The following is a 22,046-nucleotide window of genomic DNA, read 5'->3' on the forward strand; positions in this document are numbered from 1 at the left end:
CATTAACCTCTTAGTTAAAAAAAAATCAGTTCTGATTTGATCTGGATTATGTTACATGTATACTTTATTTCTAAAAGTGGGCATTCCCACCTTGAGTCAGCTTTAGAAAGATGGTGGGGTGTACTCAAAATCAGATATTCTTATTTTAAAAACCATCCAGTCCTTCAGTTATTTTAGACTTTTGTTTTCCTGTCTCATAATAGGGAATACTGAAATGTTCTAGGTGTGGGTTTAGTTATAGCATCAATTCAGGGTGGAGCTAAACTGAAAATCCTGTTGTTTTAAGGGTTGGGAGGAGGCTATGTTGGTATATGCTGCTCAAATACTTGGTAACTAGTAGCAATCTTCAGTTTGCTTTGCTGAGGATATGAAATTGAACCACTTACAGAAATTTATATTTAGCATTTACATGTACTGATTTCTCTCGACCCACATTTTTATGGTTTCATTACTATAACTTGGAATGTTTTACATGACCTTAAGAATGATTTGAGGGGAATTCTTCTTGCATTTGTTCATGGCAGTGCCCTCTGGAGAACAGAAATGATGGCAGCAGTACTAGTGCTCTCTCCCATGCCACCTCCCCTCCTGCCTTTCTGGGCTCCTAACTCTGTACCATAAATGAAGTTGCAAAAAGTTTCTTTACATGAATCCTTGGCATCTCTTATCCTGATAGATTCAAAGTAGTTTTTCAAATTTGTTTTTCCACTGGTTGTAGGATCTCATGTTCAAGATGTCAGATTTACAAATGCTAGTTTTGGGTGAACTTTTGAATTTGGATTTTTTGATGTTATTTTAGTAATGGTGTTTGACTTCTTTATGCTTTATTATTTGGGTAAAATGTCATTAAGGTTAGCTGTGTATACTGCTAAAAAGTTTCATTAGTGACTGCCTTGAAATATTCTCCTATTTTGTAACTATAGCATTTATAAGCATTCCCCAAAATCAGTGGTTCCTCAACCCTGGCTTCATACCAGAACTCCTGTGGGAACTTTCAAAAATACTAATAATACCCAGATCTTCCCCCAGGCTGGTAACACCAGAATTGGGATAAAGGGATGGTCACAGGATGATTTGTTTGTTTAAGCTCCACAGGTAATTTTAATGTATAGCTAGATTTGAAAACTCTTTATACTAAACCATTATTCAGTAAATATATTCAGTAATTCAGATCAGGTCTCAGATATTGGAGATTTATAGAAGTTTTCTGTCGAAATTACTTCAGATTGATTATATTTAACTCTGAGCTATTCCATTCTCCTAGGCATATAATTATTAATAGTTACCTGCCAGAAAAGGGCCACTTGGAATAACCATTCTGTTTTCTGTAGTTAAAATAGGTAATAGAGAGCTTATCCCAACTCAGCTAGCTGTCTTTTGAAAATCCTTTTAGAAGGAAAGCCTCAGAATGGTAAATCTTAAAAAACAGATAGATAGATAGATAGATAGATAGATAGATAGATACATACATACATACATACATACATACACACACACATACATATATACATACATACCAGGTGGTTACACAGCTCTAAAAGATCTGTTGTAATATGAGGAAAAATTGTCTATTTGGAAACCAGGACAGGCAGGATATCATTAGGTTTTGCAGCATTTTTGATGTTCTAAAAACCATACTCTGAAATCAGGTAATGCTTATGGTGTGTTTGGAATAATGGAACAACTTTTCTTCAAATAATTTTTCAGACTCCCACTGTATTTTGGGTATAATGGAAAGTGAAAAGGGGGCATATTATAAATTGTAATGACCATTGTAAAGTGAGTATTTAGTAACCAGCCTTAAATTTCTTATAATAATGTCAGGTCTGTCTAAATTAAAAAAAAGTTTTTTAAATTAAATTTTGAAGTAGCAATCCTGTAATTGGCATATGAATTGCTTAGAGTAATATTTCTTGGAAGTACATTCATCAGAATTATTTGGGTGCTTTGAAAATGTTGGGCCTGCTCACCCAGACCTACTGAATGAGAATCTGTGGTGGAGAGGCTCAGAAATCATCTTAAAGTTCCCAGGTGACTCTGAGCACCAGTATTTGAGAACTCTGTGCTGGGAGTTCTGCAGCTCTTTTGTAAAGGTGCTGGCAGTAGTGGCAGTGTATTACATTTGTACCTATAAAATAAAAATTAAAAGTTATATTTATTCTTTCATGTCAGCAAGCAGATCTGATATCATTAGGAAAAGTTGTGTTGGCTTTGGCTTGCAACTCTTTGGCAGGAATTCAGCGAGAGAATTTACAGAAAGCCATGGAACTGGTGACAATCAACTACTCTTCTGACCTGAAGAATCTGATTTTGTAAGTTTTATTATGCAATTAAGTGTATATAATGATCGTATAAGAAGATAGCTTTTTCTTAAAGGCCTTTTAATAATGTTTCTATTTTAGTTCTTATTCAAAATCAGGCAGAACAATTAAACCACTTTTAATTTCTTTATTGTTAGGTATATATTTCTTTGAATAAATTCATATAAATGAGTTTAGTTACCAATGTTTTAAACATTTGGCCAAAGGGTACTTCAAAAGCTGCATTCGTATCCACTAATTACATACGAGCTTTTAAGTTTAAATTCATTAAAATAAAATAAAACAAATCAATTCTTCACCTGCACTAGCTGCATTTCAAGAACTCAAAAGCTACATGTGGTTTCTGGCTAATATATCCTGCATCATCTCAGAAAGTTCTGTTAGACAGTGCTGCCTTAGAGAGTAATCAGTATATCTGTGAAAGCTGTCATAAATAAACAGATGCAATCTAGTTATAGATTCTATGGCCAAAACATCCAGTCCAGAAAGCATGTTTGTACAGGTCCCTTTGCTTCTACTCCCAGTAACTTCAGACTCCCAAAAAGTCCTCAAGTATAGGCTTGAAATTAATTTGACTTAGGAGAACCCCACTCTGGAGTACTGTCAGCAGTACTCTAGATAGGACTTTTCCTGACTAAGATACATCTAACATTGGAGAATTCCAGACAGTGGACAACCATAATTCTTATTCTAAGTTATTCTAGAGAACAGATGCTAGGATATCTCTTGCCATTTTTCCTATTCTGTTCTAGAAGCAGTTGGAGCATATTGATCCTTATCAGTGTCTTAGTTTTCAGCTATTCCTGTGTAGTCTTGGATGATTCATTTTCTTTTTGGGCTAGCCCTGGATATGGAATTGAGAGATAGAGGATGGAGTTGCCCACCTGTGCTTTGTTAACACTGGCATAAATTTTCCACTCATGACAGAGGACTGGAAGCTAGTGGTTGCCCAGTTCCTATTAATAATCGGATGGTTTCTCTTTTTAATATCTCTTTCATATGTTTTCACAACAGTGATTCCTAGCCTTAATTTGCAACATCTAAGATATTTCAAATCTCAAGTAGTAATCTCCAAATTTTCTTTTTACTTTATTATTTATTTATTTTGTGAAGATTTTATTTATTTACTCATGAGAGACACAAAGAGAGAGGCAGAGACATAGGCAGAGGGAGAAGCAGGCTCCTCACAGGAAGCCCGATGTGGGACTTGATCCCTAGACTGTGACATCACGCCCTGAGCCGAAGACAGACGTTCAACTGCTGAGCCAGGCGTCCCTCCAAATTTTCTTTTTAAAAAACTGAGGGAAAAAAAAAAGAAAATAAAAATAAAAATAAAAAAATAAAAAACTGAGAGTAGGGGCAGCGTGGGTGGCTCAGTGGCTTAGCGCCACCTTCAGTCCCGGGTGTGGTCCTGGAGACCCGGGATAGAGTCCCACGTCAGGCTCCCTGCATGGAATGGAGCCTGCTTCTCCCTCTGCCTGTGTCTGTGCCTCTCTCTCTCCCTCTGTCTCTCTCATGAATAAATAAATAAAATTAAAAAAAAAAAAAACTGAGAGTAAAGGATATAAATGTAATGAACTAGGCTGCCATTTTTCCTGTCAAAACTGGGTGATGAGTACATGGACATTCATTATACTATTCTCTCTACTTTTATAAATATTTGAAGCTTTTCTTAATAAAGAGTAAATAAAAAAGCCATGCTTTCATATTAACTAATAACTTTGTAGAGCAGTAAATCATGTATCAGGCACTTCCGAATTGATGCGAATGAATGAATTTTCCCAATAACCCTATAAATTTGCTCCATTTTAGAGATGCCAAAGGTGAGGCATGGAGAAGTACAGTAACTTACCAAAGTTACAAAGCTTATAATAACTTTAAGTAGTTAGATATAAATATGTCAGTAATTATAGGTAAATAGCTAAGACATAGATTATCTACAGGAGTATTTTATTAAACAAAAGAATGCTTATTCTGTGCCAGATGCTGAAGATACTTTGAACAAGATGAACAAAATTCCTACCTTCTGGAGCTTCCACCCTAATGGGGAGGAGGTAACAAACATATAAACAGATAAGATGTTTGCAGGTAGTGCTAAGTCCTATAAAGAAAATAAGAATTCTAAGCAGAGAGTGTAAGAACAGGAGCTGTTTTAATGAGAATGGTTAGAAAATGGCTCACCTTTGGTCATCTTTGTATTCTAGCAGGCAGCTTTTTGAAATTTAGTATTTTTCTGCCTCGGATACAATGGTAGAAGAAACTGAATTGGCCTCTTGTGACATATGTTAATTTCTGAAGATTTCTCAGAAATAAATATACCATGACAACTTGTAAATGAAGTTGCAGAGCAGAGGGCAGCTTCCCAAAGAGTTGAGCCTTGTTTGATTCATCAAAATTGAAGACCCAGTTTTTTTTTTAATTAATTTTATTGGTGTTCAATTTACCAACATACAGAATAACACCCAGTGCTCATCCCGTCAAGTGTACCCCTCAGTGCCCGTCACCCATTCACCCCCACCCCCCGCCCTCCTCCCCCTCCACCACCCCTAGTTCATTTCCCAGAGTTAGAAGTCTTTATGTTCTGACTCCCTTTCTGATATTTCTCACACATTTCTTCTCCCTTTCCTTATATTCCCTTTCACTATTATTCATATTCCCCAAATGAATGAGAACATACACTGTTTGTCCTTCTCCGGTTACTGTGGCTAAGTTCAAAAAGGGTGTTGCCTGAGTTCTCCTCTGGGATTTTGATGGGATCTTGTCTCACATTTAGATCTTTCATCTATTTTGAGTTTATCTTTGTGTATGGTGCAAGAGAGTGGTCCAGTTTCATTCTTCTGCATGTGGATGTGCAATTTTCCCAGCACCATTTATTGAAGAGACTGTCTTTCTTCCAGTGGATCGTCTTTCCTCCTTTATCGTATATTAGTTGACCATAAAGTTCAGGGTCCACTTCTGGGTTCTCTGTTCTGTTCCATTGATCTATATGTCTGTTTTAGTGCCAGTACCACACTGTCTTGATGAACACAGCTTTGTAGTACAACCTGAAATCTGGCATTGTGATGCCCCCAGATATGGTTTTCTTTTTTAAAATTCCCCTGGCTGTTCGGGGTCTTTTCTGATTCCACACAAATCTTAAAATAATTTGTTCTAAGTCTCTAAAGAAAGTCCATGGTATTTTGATAGGGATTGCATTATACGTGTAAATTGCCCTGGGTAACATTGACATTTTCACGATATTAATTCTGCCAATCCATGAGCATGGAATATTTTTCCATCTCTTTGTGTCTCCCTCAATTTCTTTCAGAAGTGTTCTATAGTTTTTAGGGTATATTTTGAGACCCATTTGAATGGCAAATGGTTCTCCAACCTTTTATTTTCAGGTTGTAGGTGTCCTTCTGTCTAAAATGAGTCTCTTGTAGACAGCAAATAGATGGGTCCTGCTTTTTTATCCAGTCTGAAACCCTGTGCCTTTTGATGGGGTCATTAAGCCCATTCACGTTCAGAGTTACTATTGACAGATATGAGTTTAGTGTCATCATGATATCTATTTAGTCCTTGTTTTTGTGGATTGTTCCACTGAACTTCTTCTTAAAGGGGAGTTTTAAGAGTCCCCCTTAAAATTTCTTGCAGAGCTGGTTTGGAGGTCACATATTCTTTCAGTTCCTGCCTGTCTTGGAAGCTCTTTATCTCTCCTTCCATTTTGAATGAGAGCCTTGCTGGATAAAGTATTCTTGGTTGCATGTTCTTCTCATTTAGGACCCTGAATATATCCTGCCAGTCCTTTCTGGCCTGCCAGGTCTCTGTGGAGAGGTCTGCTGTTACCCTAATATTCCTCCCCATGAAAGTCAGGGACTTCTTGTCTCTTGCTGCTTTAAGGATCTTCTCTTTATCTTTGGAATTTGCAAGCTTCACTATTAAATGTCGAGGTGTTGAACGGTTTTTATTGATTTTAGGGGGGGATCTCTCTATTTCCTGGATCTGAATGCCTGTTTCCCTTCCCAGATTGGGAAAGTTTTCAGCTAGGATTTGTTCAAATACATATTCTGGCCCTCTGTCCCTTTCGGCGCCCTCGGGAACCCCAATTAAGCGTAGGTTTTTCTTCCTTAGGTTGTCATTAATTTCCCTTAATCTGTCTTCATGGTCCCTTAATTGATTGTCTCTTTTTTCCTCAGTTTCCCTCTTTGCCAATAACTTGTCTTCTATGTCACTCACTCGTTCTTCCACCTCGTTAACCCTCGTCGTTAGGACTTCTAGTTTGGATTGCATCTCATTCAATTGATTTTTAATTTCTGCCTGATTGGATCTAAATTCTGCAGTCATGAAGTCTCGTGAGTCCTTAATGCTTTTTTCTAGAGCCACCAGTAGCTGTAGAATAGTGCTTCTGAATTGGCTTTCTGACATTGAAGTGTAATCCAGATTTTGTAACTCTGTGGGAGAGAGGGCTGTTTCTGATTCTTTCTTTTGAGGTGAGGTTTTCCTTCTAGTCATTTTGCTCAGTGCAGAGTGGCCAAAAACAAGTTGTATTGGAACACGGGGGAGTATCACTGGTCCGTCCAGCTGGTCTTCTGGGGGAGGGGCCTGCTGTGCTGATTTTCAGGTGTTAGCACTTGGGGGAGCTGCTCTGCCCCTGCCTGCTGCCGGGCTCAGCGGGGGTTGTTTACCCCGTGGGGCCCCAGGAGGAACAGCTGCAGTTGCTATGGCAACTCTGGAAGCCTGGATTCAGCCTCCGCAGGAACTACGGGGCCCGGGGCTCTCGGTTCTCCGTCTGCAGGGCCTGGAGGCTCCGGGGCGGGGCCGCTGATCTGCTCAGCTCGGGGCAGGAGCGTCCTTGCTGTCCTGGGCCCTCCCGGCCTCTGCCTGTCCCGGGGGAGGCCGGATCCTGGGCTGTGTCCCGGCGCCCTGTGCTCCGGGGCCTGCGCTGGTGGATTCGCGCTCCCGCCCCGCAGCCCCCTCCGCGGAGCCGCCGCCCGAGCCCCTCCGAGCTGCTCCGGCCCCGCCGTGCGCGCTGCAGCCCTTAGGGAGCTCGGAGCACTCCCCTGCGCTCGCAGGTGTCTGTTAGTGTCCCCGGGAGCCTGAGGGCATCCCCGCCCTCCTGGGTCCTGCTCCAACTCCCTGCGGGCCCCTTTCCGCCCGCCCGGGAAGGTTGGTGCAGCTCCTGCTTCTCCGGGACGGGGCTCTCCTGTCCTGGGGACACTCGCCCCGGCCTCAGCCAGGCTCCTCGCGGGGCCCCTCCCCCTCGGAGGCCTTTTGTTCCTTTATTTCTTTCTCCCCGTCTTCCTACCTTGATAGAAGCGCGAACTTTTCTCACTGTAGCGTTCCAGCTGGTCTCTCTTTACATCTCAGGCCGAATTCGTAAATTTTCAGGATGGTTTGAAGGTTATCCAAGTAATTTGGTGGGGACAGGTGATTTGGGGACCCTGCTCTTCCGCCATCTTGCCCCTCCCCCCTGAAGACCCAGTTTTGGTTTCAAAAATTATTTTGAAGAGCAATGGAAAAATCTCTTCACCTACAACCACCCTCTATTTCACCCCTCCAAAAATTTTGTAAGTCTTTTCATGCCCCACTATTGTAAGGAAGGGTTTGAGAATGGAAATAATTAAGTGTAACCCTGTTCCACTTTCCTTTCTCATTTTCATAATAGCAAAAATGTGGAGAAAGAGACAAGTTTCTTCTATTGGCTCTTAAAATTTTCCAGAGAAATCATTAAGCCTTAAAAGTGAACTTGACTTACATGAAAAAATGCTTTCAAATGTATGTACACTAATACGATAGCAGCAGTGATAGCTATGTGCTTGTGGGTTATGTTGTTTTTTAAAATTTTATGTTTGGTGTTCAAGTGATTCTTTATTTTACTAGGTATTTGTTGACTGACCAAAACAGAATGAGAAGTGTAAATGACATCATGCCCATGATTGGTGCTCGATTTTATACTCAATTGGATGCTGCTCAAATGAGAAATGATGTCATAGAGGAAGACCTTGCAAAGGTAGAGTCTAGTTAAAAGGAGATATACACACTTGGCATCTGTATGTGTAGAGCGATATAAAAATAATAATAATTTTTGTGCTAAATATAGTACGTAATTGGCTAAGGCTGTTTGCAGATATATTGTCCAAATTTAATGTTCAGTATTTTAATTTCTTATTTCTTCTTTTTGTTCATGATTTTGCTATAGTCCATTAAAGCAATCTTGATTTTTTTTTCATGTAAGTTATTTTAACCATTCTTAAAAATGGCCAGCTGCATGATCTTCTTGAGTATTACTAGTGAATGAAATGAACATGTTACATTCAAAACTATAACCAAAAGGTGGGGATATTAGGATTGTTTAAAGATAATATTGGTATAGGATACCAGTTTTGTAAAATTTTGCTTTTATATTCAGTTAGCTGGATATTAATATTCTCTCTCTTTTTAAAATGTTTTATAGGAGGTTCAAAATGGAAGACTGTTTAGGCTTCTAGCAAAATTGGGAACAATCAATGAGAGGCCGGAGTAAGGATTTACAGTATTTTACAATATGTTTTCAATCAAGGGCATTAACAAGAATGAGTATTCCTTATTCTTACTGGCTTTACCTGGAAAAAGAAAAATTCTCATGTCAAGTGACCTTAATGCCTGTTGTTAGCTATTAGGATGCTGTTTTTTACTTATAGCCTAGGTATAGGTAAAGGCTAGATGTAGGCTATAGGTATATAATGAATGTTCTTAGGGATTCCACAGATCCACATACATGTACAGAAAGGTACTGTTAGAAGTGGTTTGTATATGAGGGAACATTTTATGACTGTCAGTACTACCCTGTCTCCTTTTTGAAACTTGGTCAGTTCAGTTTACCATAGTCAGAGACTTCAGACAGGTCTTACTGTTGTATACTCCTTATCTTCTATTAAAGGACATTATTTATAGCAGTCATATCAGTAACATCACCACCTTACATTATTTGTCATTTAGTTCTGCCTCATTTGCAAGTTAAAAGTTAATGACCGTATGTTCCAGAGAGAAGTAGAATTGATGTCTGTACTAAGTAATAACTGCCAAAGACAGGTGGAATAGTATGATAGCTATTATCATTGTAGTTAGGTTTCAGGAATGTTACCTCTGTTAATAGAGATTGATGATACATAAATATTACTTGAGGGAGTTTTTTTTGACCACATAATTTATGTTTACTTACCTTTCTTCAAAGTTTAAAAAAAAAAAAACCTCAATATTTTCTCTGATAATTTTTTTTTCTGATAATTTTTCTAAATGAAGAGAAGATGACATTAAAACAAAAACTTTCAGCTGTTTCTTCTGGCATTTATCTCTTTATTTAAAAATAATATAGTACTTTTCCTTGATTTTTTTTTTCCACAGTATTTAACTCAGCTAATGACTTTGTCCTGTGGAAGATGAGACTTTGTCTTTCACATTCCCTTCCCTTAACCAACCACAAACATAAACACACATGTATCCACATTCTACCACTTAGTCCATAATTTTGAGTTAAATCTTTACTTAGTGTTGACATTAGTATATAACCAGGTAAATATTGTTCATAGCTGCACCACATACTAAACCATGATTATATTTTCTTTCTTCTGTATTTTGTTTTTTGATTTTTGTTTTCCTGGGGTTAATAATTATCTTAAATAGAGAACTAAGTGAATGAAAAAATATCGACCACCAGTTTATTCCATACTCGCTGCCAGAGTTATGAAACACCTTTCTATATGGTCAAAAATAGGTAACCTATCAGTTCCTTTTTTTTTTCTCCCCCTTAGAGAAATTGCCCCTGGAGCCTCTGTCCTTCTCTTCCTATCTGGGCTGGTTGCGCTTTAAGCCTGCTCACACTCACACTTTAGAACTGGAGCTTCCCTTCACTATTATCCTGGGAATTCTCATTGTCTCTCCCTTTGTGTTGGATACCCCGTTTCTTGCTTTTTTTTCCTTGGTTTATTCTTTTGGTTTATTGGAGCACATCCCCCTATAGCTTCCTGAGAAAGGTGAGTTTTTTGAGTCTTTGTAAGTCTGAAAATATCTTTATTTTTACACCTTATTGATAGTATGATTGGGTATAAAATTCTAGATAGTCCTCAGGAAATTCTCTTTATTGATTGAATCTTTTGAATAGATTAATGTGAACCACTTTTTTTAAAAAGTAGAAAAGGGTGTGCAGTGAAAAAAAAATCTCATACTTGTAGCATCCCCAGTCTCTCCACTTTCTCTCACTAATCTTTATTTCATATTCTTTCCCAGTTAAAATGATATATACATTATTATCTCCTTCCTTCCCCTTTTTAATATATATAAATTGTAAACCATGCAGTGTTTTGTATGTTGGCTTTTTCTCATAACTACATTTTAGAAATCTTTTTGTTTAGGTATGTTGGCATGTACTAAACACTATTCTCAATAGTTTACAAATATGACCTAGCCTTAATCTTCATAACAACACTGTGTTGCAGCTACCATTAGTATTTCCACTTTACAGAGATATTTGAGCATAAAGACGTTAAATACCATTTCTGGGTCACATAATTAGTGAGTATATGAGCCAGAATTGGAATCCAGACAGTATGGTTCCAGAGTCCATGATCTTAACCTTAATGCTCTACTTCCGTAATTTATAGCTATATAATAGTCTATTCTGTGGATACACTATAATTTATTTTTCCAATTCCTTATCAATAGGCATTTGAGTTGTTTTCAGTGTTTTGCTAGTATAAGCAGTGCTGAAGGGACGGATTTAAGCATACTGAACTTTATGTGTGCGTTAATATAGGCCCAGTCATGATTGTTGGATCTGTGGATGTGTGACTATAAACCCTTAACTGAAGGGTATTCCAATATATGATGCATAAGAGCTTTTCACCAACAGTACTGTTTCAGACTTGTGGATTTTTGTCAACCCAATAGATGAGAAATTGAGTCACAGTGCAGTTTTATTTTGTGTTAACTCTTAATGAGCATGTTGCCTATCATTTTTATGTTTTTGGTTTGTTTCTGTTCCCTTATCTATCCATATCCTTCGATCATTTTTATTTTCAGTCGATTTGTCTGTCTTTTTGGTGTATAGGAGCTAGAGAGATTTATCCTTTGTGGTCATTTTTTTTTTTTAAGATTTTATTTATTTATTCATGAGAAACACAGAGAGAGAGAGGCAGAGACACAGGCAGAGGGAGAAGCAGGCTCCCTGCAAGGAGCCAATGTGGGGCTCCATTCTGGATCCCAGGATCATGTCCCAAGCTGAAGGCAGAGGCCCAACTGCTAAGCCACCCAGGTGTCCCCTTTATGATCATAATCTTTTTAGTTTGTCATTTTTCTTTTAACTCTGCTTAAATTTTTTCCATGCAGACATTTATATATGTAGTCTAATTGGTCAAACTTCTTTTATGCTTTTGGATTTTGAATCATAGTCAGAAAGTTAGAAAGGACTTTTCTGTTCCCGTGATTTTAAAGGAATTATCTCATGGTTTCTTCTAGAGTACTTATTTATGGTTTTATTTTTTTCCCATATTAAATTTTTATACATATGGAATTTATATAGGATGTAAGGTATGTATTCAACTCCTCCACCCTTCCCCTCAGAAGGCTACCATGGCTCAAAAGCTATTTATTGAATAGTCTAGCATTTCTGCACTGGTTTAAGGCAGAACTTCTTTCACATTAGTATTTTAATGACTAACATTTTAAACTCTCGTAGGTGCTCGTTCTTTCTCATCTTTTCGTTGTCTGTTTTTTTTTGTTTTCCTAAAACTGCTTAATTTTCTGTAGAAATTCTAGAACCAAATTCTAGAAAATTTTTTTAATTTTAAAAAAATCAGTAAATCTGATAGTATTTTTATTGAGAAGGCAAACATGTTTATTAATAAACTTAAGGAGTATTTGTATTTATAGATGTTGAGATTCTTAAGATAATGCCCTGTTGTCATACTTGTAGATACCGACTTTACTGGTCTTAAGTCATTCTTAGGTTGTTGTAATTCACTGAGTTTACTAGGTATTTTGTCTTGTTGCTATTATAAATGTGAATCCTATCCCCTATACTTTCTTCACAGATTGCTTCTTATCAGTGCACATGAAAATTACTGGTTTCTGTAAATTTTGTACCCTGATATCTTAGTGTTTGGTTTGTTTTTCCCTAGATTTTCTTGAGTTTGCCAGATACATAGTCTTATCTCCAAACAACTGTAATTATAATTTCTTCCTTCCTAATTTCTATACTTTTAATTTCTCTGGAATGATTGTGTTAGCAGGTATCTCTAATACATAGTAAAGTAATAGTAGTGATCATTTCTGTCAAAATTTGAAGCATTGCTCCATTTTGACTTCTAGATTCAAAGCAATTTTCTTTTCAAACCCTTTCCCCTTTGCTTTCAGGATCTTTATCAGTGATCAGAAATTCACAGTGTATGCCTTGGTGTGGGGTTTTTTTTATTCATTCTGATGAATCAGTAAGTGGGCAAACCCTTTTAATCTTGGAAACTGATGTCCTTCAGTTTTGAGAAGTTGTCTTCATTGTTTCTTTGATACCTTCTCCCTTTGGAGTTCTATTGCTCAGCTGTTAGAGCATTGCAATAGATTTTCTAATATTCTGTTCTGCTTTCTGTCTTGTTATCTTTTGGTTTTACTTTCTAGGTAATCATTTCAACTTATTTTGTCTAAAAATAAAGGTTTTTTTCTAATCCATTTTTGAATTTTTAGTTTTTGCCATCATATTGTTAATTTTCAAGAACATTCTGTTCTCTAAATGTTTGTCTTACAGCATCTAATTCTTATTTCTCTTAGACTCTCAATTATAGGTTTTTGGTTAGGTTTTGTTTTGTTCTCTTCCCTGCATAGGAATATCTCATAGGAAACAAGAGTTTGTTGTGTTTAGTGTTGTTTCATTCTCCAAAGGATTTCTGATCCTTGGCTGTGCGTTCATAATAAAAATGACCTTTTTCAGGGTACCTGGATGGCTCAATTGGAAGAGCATGTGACTACTGACTCCTGATCTTGGGGTTGTAAGTTTGAACCCTGCGTTGGGTATGGAGATCACTAAAAAAATAAATGAATAAACTTTTTTTAAAATGACCTTTTTCACCTAAAAAGCTAATTGGAAGGTCCTTGCTGGGTCAAGGATTATAGTATGTGTGGTAAACTAGTGTGACATTGTTAATTATAATTTTTGTTTGTTTTCAGTAGACTCTTCAATGTCAGAATTTCTCTTGGGCAAGTCTATATCCAGAAAAATTTCAACCTTTTGTCTGTAGTTTAAACCCACAGCCTAGCTTTGAGTAGCCTAAGTAACAGGAAAGTGTCAGTTAACTAGCCTTCTCTACCATCCCTTGCTCTTCCTGGCACCCTGGAGGCTTCAGCTTCTTTGTTCACCCTGTCTGGAAAGATTGCTGGGATCTTTTTTGGCAAATTTCTGCAAAGCAGAAATGGAGGCAGGGATGAAAGAGAGGTTATCTGTTTGTTATTTATAGAACTTTTTCATCCATTCTGCTCCTCCAGCTTTAGTGCATACCTGTACTTGCAGTAGTACCAGCGATCTCCTTTCCTGGGCCTCAACTGGTAGGGCTTGCTTTTATGGCATCCATGTTTTTCTGTACCTTCTGTAGCATTAAAGTTCAGTTTTTTCAAGTCAGTTAATCATATCACTGACCTGTTTTTCACCTTCCAAGTTTTTCTTCCATTGTTGCTTCTGATTACTTTGTCCTTGAGTGTTTATTATTATACCCCTTCTTAGACATTCATTGTCAGTTTGGTGGGGTTTTGAAATGAAACAGATAAATGGATGTGTTTAATTGGCATTTTAATTGAAAGTCCCTGGAGTGATCTTTGCAAAACTCATATATGATTGTGTTTAAACCGTGTGATAGGCTTTCCATCGTGTTTTAGAAGACATACCTGTTGGGATGTCTGGGTGGCTCAGTGGTAGAGCGTCTGCCTTCCGCTCAGGTCATGATCCCAGGTTCCTGGGATGGAGTCCCACATTGGGCTCCCTGCGAGGAGCCTGCTTCTCCTTCTGCCTATGTCTCTGTGTGTGTGTGTGTGTGTGTGTGTGTGTGTGTGTGTGTGTGTCCGTCCCTCATTAATAAATAAAATCTCTTAAAAAAAAAAAAAAACCTGTTTGTTTTTTCACCCAGAACTAGTTTTTAACCAAGACTACATAATCTGATCTCTCCCTTATCTTTGCGTCAGATCTACTTTGTTTTTTTTTTTTTTCTTTTAATTTTCTCCTCCCTCTTTTGCCTTCTCTCCCTCTTTGTCCTTGTCTTTTACACTCGGTCCTTCTCTTGGTCTCTTTTTTTTTCAACCCCTAACCCCATCCAGCCACTGACCTTTGCTAGATTTCTGGAGTGCGATATGCTCTGTTTCTTGCAAATACTGGATGCGTCTGACTAGGGTATATTTCTCTGGGAAGAGCATCTACTACCTCTTCTAGAAAGCTTTCCTTGCCTTCCCAGATGAATTCATGTTTCTGTTGTGTACCATTTCCCTTTTTCTTAATCACATTATCTGAATGTGCAACTTTCTTTGAACATCTGTTTTCCTCACTAGACCGTAAGTTCCAGAAGTCACTAGAAAGCAACAGTGGTCATCTGGTCAGTTCTCTAGTTCTTCATAGCACACTCTCACATTAGTTCATGATGGTCGGAAATCAAAATATGCCTGTTTGTTTCCATAAATGTTTTTTTATTTTATGCTTACCAGTAAAAAGCTGAACACATATCTAATCATATCTCCCTACTCTATCCTAAAGGTGAGAAGAGGAAAAGAACCTCTTTCAACCTATTTCTAGAGATTTTTAAAGACCTTTTCTTTTTCCTTCATTTTATCTAATGGTAGGAGCTTAAATATGAAAGTGATTATAAAATAGGAGTGCATAAGGGATGATTGCCTTTGAGGATTAGAAACTGGTATTCATATACTTTCATGTGTGAAATTATTTCTTAAAAATTTAGCAATCTGCACATGAAATTTGAAAGCATTTTTTTTTAGCCTCTATAACTTTAGGATTAAAAAAATAAAACATCTCTCTCTCTCTCTCTCTCTCTCTCTCTCTCACACACACACACACACCCTACTTACCAGAGAAAACAATAAAATTAAGCTGGTGTTGAGTCTGAAGAATCAGGATGGCCATGTGACATACAGCATGAGTTATTGAGGTAAAATATTACCTTTCCCCAGGTTTCAGAAGGATCCTACCTGGTCGGAGACTGGAGACCGTTATCTTTTGAAACTCTTTAGGGATCATCTTTTCCATCAGGTGACAGAAGCGGGTGCTCCTTGGATTGATCTCAGTCATATCATTTCTTGTCTTAACAAGGTAATTTGTATCTGGATTTTTAAGATCACAATGCCATCTACAGTTTGCAGAGTTACATCTTCTACAAAAACTAAGAGACTTAAGTGTAAATGTATTATGCTACAGCCTAAAAGATATTTTATTAATAATTATTGGGTATATTTACTTAGTAACAATTTCTAGACCAGGCAGGTTTTTCAACATCTGTATGAATAAATACAGAATTTTTCATTGTAGATTTTTTTATTATAATAAAATGCTAATAAAGCAGTGGGTGGGAAAAACAAAAATAATTTTATATTTAAACGTTTTTTAGAAGTTGAATTCCTTTCTTCTAAGTCATCGTGAGTCTTGTTGAATGCCCTTCATGTTAACTATAATAGTAAAAGGACAGTAGGCCTAGCGTTCTACATGGAGAATTAGATGATTAGATGAACTTATTAGGGAGATGTAGATATATCATCAATTCATTTGAGAGGTGAGCTTTGTGTTTTTGAAAGAGCTAGGAGAGAGACAGTTTACCAAGGAGGGAAGGAATGCATTTTCCTTAAGAATTGCTTGGAATTAGTTTAGAATGGGTTTCCAGAAGTAAATCTTAGTCTTTGTATAGGTTTATACCTAAATCTCAGGGGTTGACAAATGTGGCCTGACAGTCCACTTCTGTAGAGCCCACAACCTGAGAACAGTATTTACATTTTTAAAAGCAAAAGAAAAATGAAGACGAGTATGTGACAGAGGCTGTGTGGCTCTGAAATTTAAGGCATTTGGTATCTAGCAATCTTTATGGAAACCATTTGCTGACCCCTGGTCCAAACTGTCCCTAAATTACAGGTGCTAGAAGAAATACCTACCATGGCACAGGATGTAGAACTGGGAACATACAGTATGCTAACTCTTCAGGGAAAATGTGGTTTTTCTTTTTAGGCACTACTTTGCCTTGCTTGAACTTCCTTTTAAAAAGAGTATTGTCAATGATCTACATTAAGACAGAACAAACTGTATGTACCGTTGAGCTAATCCAGTATGACTTATATATTTCTTTGTCCTTTTCCTTAAGGGGAAGTATTTTTCTTGAAAGAAATGAGTGGAGAACAAGTTTTCTGGATTTTAGAAAATAGTATCCATGGTATCAAAGCACCAGTAATTAAAAATATGTAGCACTAGTGTAACACTGGCAAGTATTTACACTGTCAACTTAAGCCATGAGCAGATATCTTAAGTGAAGATTTTTTAATGAATGTTAGGATGTAATTGAAAACTTGAAGAAAATTCTATTTCATTTCATAAAATAACTAGTAGTAAATAAAATTTATCCCAAATCTGAAAGTATGATAATTTTCTAAGTTTGGAAAGAGTATAATTGGAAAGGGATGGATTGACCATATTTATGATATAAAACTTAAAGTCGGACAGCCCCAGTGGCGCAGCGGTTTAGCGCCGCCTGCAGCCCGGGGTGTGATCCTGGAGACCCAGGATTGAGTCCCGCATCGGGCTTCCTGCATGGAGCCTGCTTCTCCCTCTGCCTGTGTCTCTGCCTCTCTCTTCGCTCTCTCTGAATGAATAAATAAATAAATCTTAAAAAAAATAAATAAAATAAAACTTAAAGTTTTACATAGCACATTTTGGTGGAAATTATGACAAAATACCTGGTAAAATGATTTGAAAGTTTGAGCCTTCAGAATTAGTAAATTTTAGACATTTTTATGAATGAATTAATGAAAAAGGAAGGAAAAATATACATTGAAAAATAACCAAAAAAGTGAAAACCATAGCAAGATAAATTATTTGATGGACTAAGGATTAATATGTTTCATAAGGACCTGATTAAGTTATTACTACCAAATCTTGACTGATAAATAGGTAGAGATCATAAATTGGCATTCATACAGTGGAAATAATACAAGTAAACACAAGTAAATAACACAAGTAAATGTAGGAAAATATTTGGTAACATTCGTCAAAAAATGTAAAAAATCGCAAGGTCTGCACTTGATATGGAGTTGCTTGTAAATTGGTATAACTGGGCAGCCTGGGTGGCTAGCAGTTTAAGCTCCTGCCTTCGGCCCAGGGCGTGATTCTGGAGCCCCAAGATCGAGTCCCACGTCAGGCTCCCTGCATGGAGCCTGCTTCTCCCTCTGCCTGTGTCTCTGCCTCTCTCTCTCTCTCTCTCTCTCTCTCTCTCTCTCTCTGTCTCTCTCTGTCTCTGTCTCTCATGAATAAATAAATAAAATCTAAAAAAATAAAAAATAAATTGGTATAACTCATAAATCAGTGGTTTCTGATACCCTTTGGAAAACAATTTAGCTCTATGTATTAAGCTATAAAAGCTATTTGTGCTTCTTGCTTCCTTATTTATATTTTTAGGTATTTCTCCTAAGGAAGTAATTCTACAGAAGAAAAAAAAAATTAAGTAGACGAATATGTTCATTGCTCTATAATTTGTGACAAAAATGCTGGAAGATATTGGGGTGCCAGGCTGGCTTAGTTGGTAGAGTATGGGACTCTTGATCTCAGGGTCATGAGTTCAAGCCCCACATCGGGTGTAGAGCTTACCTCAAAAACAGAAATGGAAGCTATTGGAATAAGTAAATGATGGAATATAATGCAAACAAGCATTATGCATGAAAGATAGGTGGAAACATTGAATAATGTTTAAAAAATATCCAAGTCAAAAAGTGTGCAAACTATTAGTGATGTAAAATGCTTATGTATATCTAGAAGGGAATATGACAGAAAATTTTAAAACATTCACCATTGTTGCAGAAGTTGTGCTAAAATAAAGTGGATTATCCTCTGCCAGGTATGAACTTCCTATTTTGTATCTGTTTCAGTTAGATGCTGGTGTGCCAGAAAAAATAAGCCTCATTTCCAGAGATGAGAAGAGTGTACTTGTGGTTACTTACAGTGACTTAAAGCGCTGCTTCGAAAACACTTTTCAAGAACTGATTGCAGCTGCAAATGGTCAGTTGTAGTATTTGCTGAAAAAGCACGCAGGACATGGCTGAGGACCTTACCCAATAGCAAATTGCACTACAGCTGAACTGTTCTCATCCTCTCATTTCACATTTGGGAAACAAACAGGAGATGAGCAAAGCTGCTTGCACTTCAGTCAGGTACACTGTTACTTGAAAGGAAGAATGTTTCACTTATCCTAGAGCTGTGGCTGCCATCGGGGCCATATCTGTGAAGAATTTATTTTAGATTAAGGAGCACCATTAGGTGAATGGTGTTCCCGCTTTTGTTTTTTTTCCAATTGTATATGCACTAATTTTAATTTTTTAAAGACTTTTTTCTGATCTTTGAACTTTTGCCACATTGTATACTTACTTATTATTAAGGGAAACTATTCGCAAGGACATTTTTGGGAAACAATGCTGGGCAGCATTTTTGTCTCTGAGGGTAGCAGAATTTGCTCTTTTGGGGATGGGTTGCCCTGAATAGCATAATGGACCAGGTAAATAATTTCACAGAAGTACAGTATAGTGTATAATTCTTGTAAGAGTATTGTATGCAAGCTCTGTATGCCACCCACTGTTAGTTCAAATGGAGATTTTTGGGGTTTTTTTGTTTTGTTTTTAGGAACACACAGAGATCAGTGAATTATTGGATACAAATTCCCCCACCAGTAGATTTAAATCCTTTCTGAATGAGGATTGAATAAACAAGAACTTAAGGAGCAGCACATAGAGCTCTTTGCTCCAAATTACTCCAGTCTTTTTTTAAAAAAGGTGTTTCCCTGCTTTTCAGATGTATTTACATTTATGCAGTTTTTTAAAGAAAAAGAAAATTAAATTCTTACAAAGGCCTGAAGTTCGGGAGTATATTGCTTTAGATGATTTCCAGTTCGCTTTTTTGTATAAAGTTCTGTTCTTTGAACCACAGCTTTATTATGGTACTTTACACTGGATACAGACACAGAGACACTGTTCAGATGAACTAAACACAGCAGTGGTCTGGCATCAAGAGCTTTCTGAAGTTTTACAGTCTGAATCTGGAGGGATAACAATCTGCTGTGCCTTTGCAGTCACTGCTTAACCCAAAGTAATAGTACTTTTGATAATTTCATTATGTGGGATATTCCTGAATAAGTCAATCTCAAAAGTTTGGAATTTTCCTCTCTTACCTTTCTTAATATTTGGACGTGCAGTTGTCGCCAAACTTGGGTATTCATGGAATTTCTAGTTAATGAAATACCTATACTTTGATACTGAAGACTGCCAAATACATAGGAATTTTCTTTCACAAAAGAACAGTAATGAAGACTCTATCTCCTTTCCCAGCACTGAATGTTTTACTAGCACTGGGTGCTCACCATGCAACTATGAAGAAAATGTGGAAACTCAAAAGGTCAGGAAAGACTTCCAAGCACTTGCAACTGATGTTACAGTCTTCAATTTTAATAATTATACATATTTGTAGTTTTCAGAGAAGTTTTTAATATTTCTCTGTCCACTTTTTATAAGCTTTAAAATGATTTTCTCTGCCTTGAGATTTGCATCAAGAAAAAAAAAAAAAACACCTCTCTTCACCGGAAAGCTTTGAAGACAAAAGACATGCTTTACACATTTTAACAGGTGTGTTTGAGTCCACGTTTGGTAGCATCAGTTGTTGAGTTATAAAGAAAACCAATTACTGCATTTGATCTGGATGGATTTTAAAAAGAACATAATGTTCAATATTCAAAGGATAATTAATATTTGCCACCATAATGTTCTTTTTTATGTAAAAGGAACAAGAACTTGGAGACATTAACATGCAAAAGTCTTTTATCATTAGCTCATGTATTTGAGGAAGAGCAGCTGTCTTTTTATATGTTTTTTGACAAATCATATTGTAATTCTTTTGTACAAAAAAGAACTACTTGTATTCTCGAAGAAATATGAAATGCTTAATTTATAAGCGGGCTGGAGATTTTTTCCAATATTGTTTTCTTTGAAAATGAAAGGGGATCATCTATTTTAGTTTTGGGGTCTGGGAACTTTTTGAAAATTTAATTTGTGGACCAATGTTTTGTGAAAGCTAAGGAAGGGCAGGGGTAAAATAGGGCTTGAATTTCTCATCCTGTATAGACCAGCAAACTTCCCTCTGCAAGGCAGGTTCAAATCACAAACTCAAGAATGTTTGCATCCTAAGTGCTAGTTTGCTTCAGCCCCTAGTAACCTCAGGACTTGGTTTAAATATAAAGGTAGACAGCTGATATGTTTTCATGAGTAAATATTGTTGGCCAGAAAACAGTTGGTGTCAGGTAATACATATTTTTTTTAAGCTTTGTTTTATATTTATTTTTCATTTAGTTTTTATTGGGAATGGTTTTCAGTAGAACTCTTAGTTCTGCTTAGGTGTTTTTGGGGGAGCCCTCTTTTCCATAGTGTAATTCCATTTAAGAGGTTGTCTAAAAATTAGTCTTTTTAATTCATAGGAAGATTTTAATATCTGAGAATAGTCAAATTAAGTTTATAAACTTCCCATACCTTCCTGTTAGGTCAGATCAAAGCACAGAAAGGACAACCCTGGAAATCATGTAACGTTGGTCATTTCAATTTTTTGTACCTATTTTAAATTCTGTTAGTGTATTTACTTCATTGTAAATATTTTTGAGGGTACCTTTGTATTTTGCTTTTGACCTTGGTTCTGTGGTTTGAATGTCAACAACTTCCCTAAAAGCACCATTATGTTAAGTTCTGATGTCATGATCCCAATATGGGTTATTCATCTTTAATCCTGTTTTCAGACTCTATGTGTACAGCCGTATTTTTAATAAAGAATTACAGAGAAGTTTGTCGTTTTTTTTGGTACCAGTTTATTTATCAAAATGATTTTGGGACAACACAGTGGCTTAGCGGTTTAGCGCCACCTTTGGTCCAGGGCGTGATCCTGGAGACCTGGAATCTAGTCCCACGTCAGGCTTCCTGCATGGAGCCTGCTTCCTCCCGCCGCCCGCCCACCCCCCTTCATTTATTTATGAATAAATAAATAAAATCCTGAAAAACAAAGAAATTGAATCTTTAAAAAAAATGATTTTGCCTTATCAGGATTTAAAAGGCTGAATATTTCCTATGTGTTTGAAGGAATTGTCAGTGGCATATTCATTAATTTGCAAATATCTGTTAAATGCCTACTTGGATCTATTCTAAGGTACTAAAAATGCATCTATGAGTGCTTGTTATGTATAAAGCGCATAGTTAAACATTTCTATATAATACATGTCTTACCGTGAAGTTTAGGGAAGAAGACTTACATGAAAGGTTAAGGAATGGTATAAGGCTAGCCTTTGATTCAGTACTTAGGTAGTTTACTAGCTAGGTGAATAGTGCCCCTCCTCCCAGGTCCTCCAGAAATGTTATTCAGAATATAAGGGCAGGCTTAAAAAAATGGCCAAAATGTAAACATTTGTTGAATCTGAGTACCTAGTGTTATTGTGGTTATTTCCTGTACAT

The 22,046-nt window shown here is 36.9% G+C and overlaps 1 protein-coding gene across 7 annotated transcripts in view; it reads left to right on the forward strand.

Moving 5' to 3' along the window:
- Positions 1–21,384, forward strand: part of PAN3 (poly(A) specific ribonuclease subunit PAN3) — a 137,020-nt gene extending 115,636 nt beyond the window's left edge. For 4 of the 7 annotated variants that reach the window (XM_055317199.1, XM_055317198.1, XM_055317201.1 and 1 more), the window contains 4 exons: positions 2,173–2,312; positions 8,181–8,310; positions 8,755–8,819; positions 15,492–18,573. In XM_055317199.1, the coding sequence (XP_055173174.1) occupies positions 2,173–2,312; positions 8,181–8,310; positions 8,755–8,819; positions 15,492–15,792 (636 nt within the window). In that variant the 3' untranslated portion in view covers positions 15,793–18,573. Of the gene's footprint in view, positions 1–2,172; positions 2,313–8,180; positions 8,311–8,754; positions 8,820–15,491 lie in introns of all 7 variants that reach the window. The other 3 variants (XM_055317200.1, XM_055317202.1, XM_055317204.1) reach the window with 1 other exon arrangement.
- The last annotated feature ends 662 nt before the right edge of the window (positions 21,385–22,046 follow it).

The sequence above is a fragment of the Nyctereutes procyonoides genome, unplaced genomic scaffold (genome assembly GCF_905146905.1).
Source record: "Nyctereutes procyonoides isolate TBG_1078 unplaced genomic scaffold, NYPRO_anot_genome, whole genome shotgun sequence".
NCBI classification, from domain to species: Eukaryota; Metazoa; Chordata; class Mammalia; order Carnivora; family Canidae; genus Nyctereutes; species Nyctereutes procyonoides.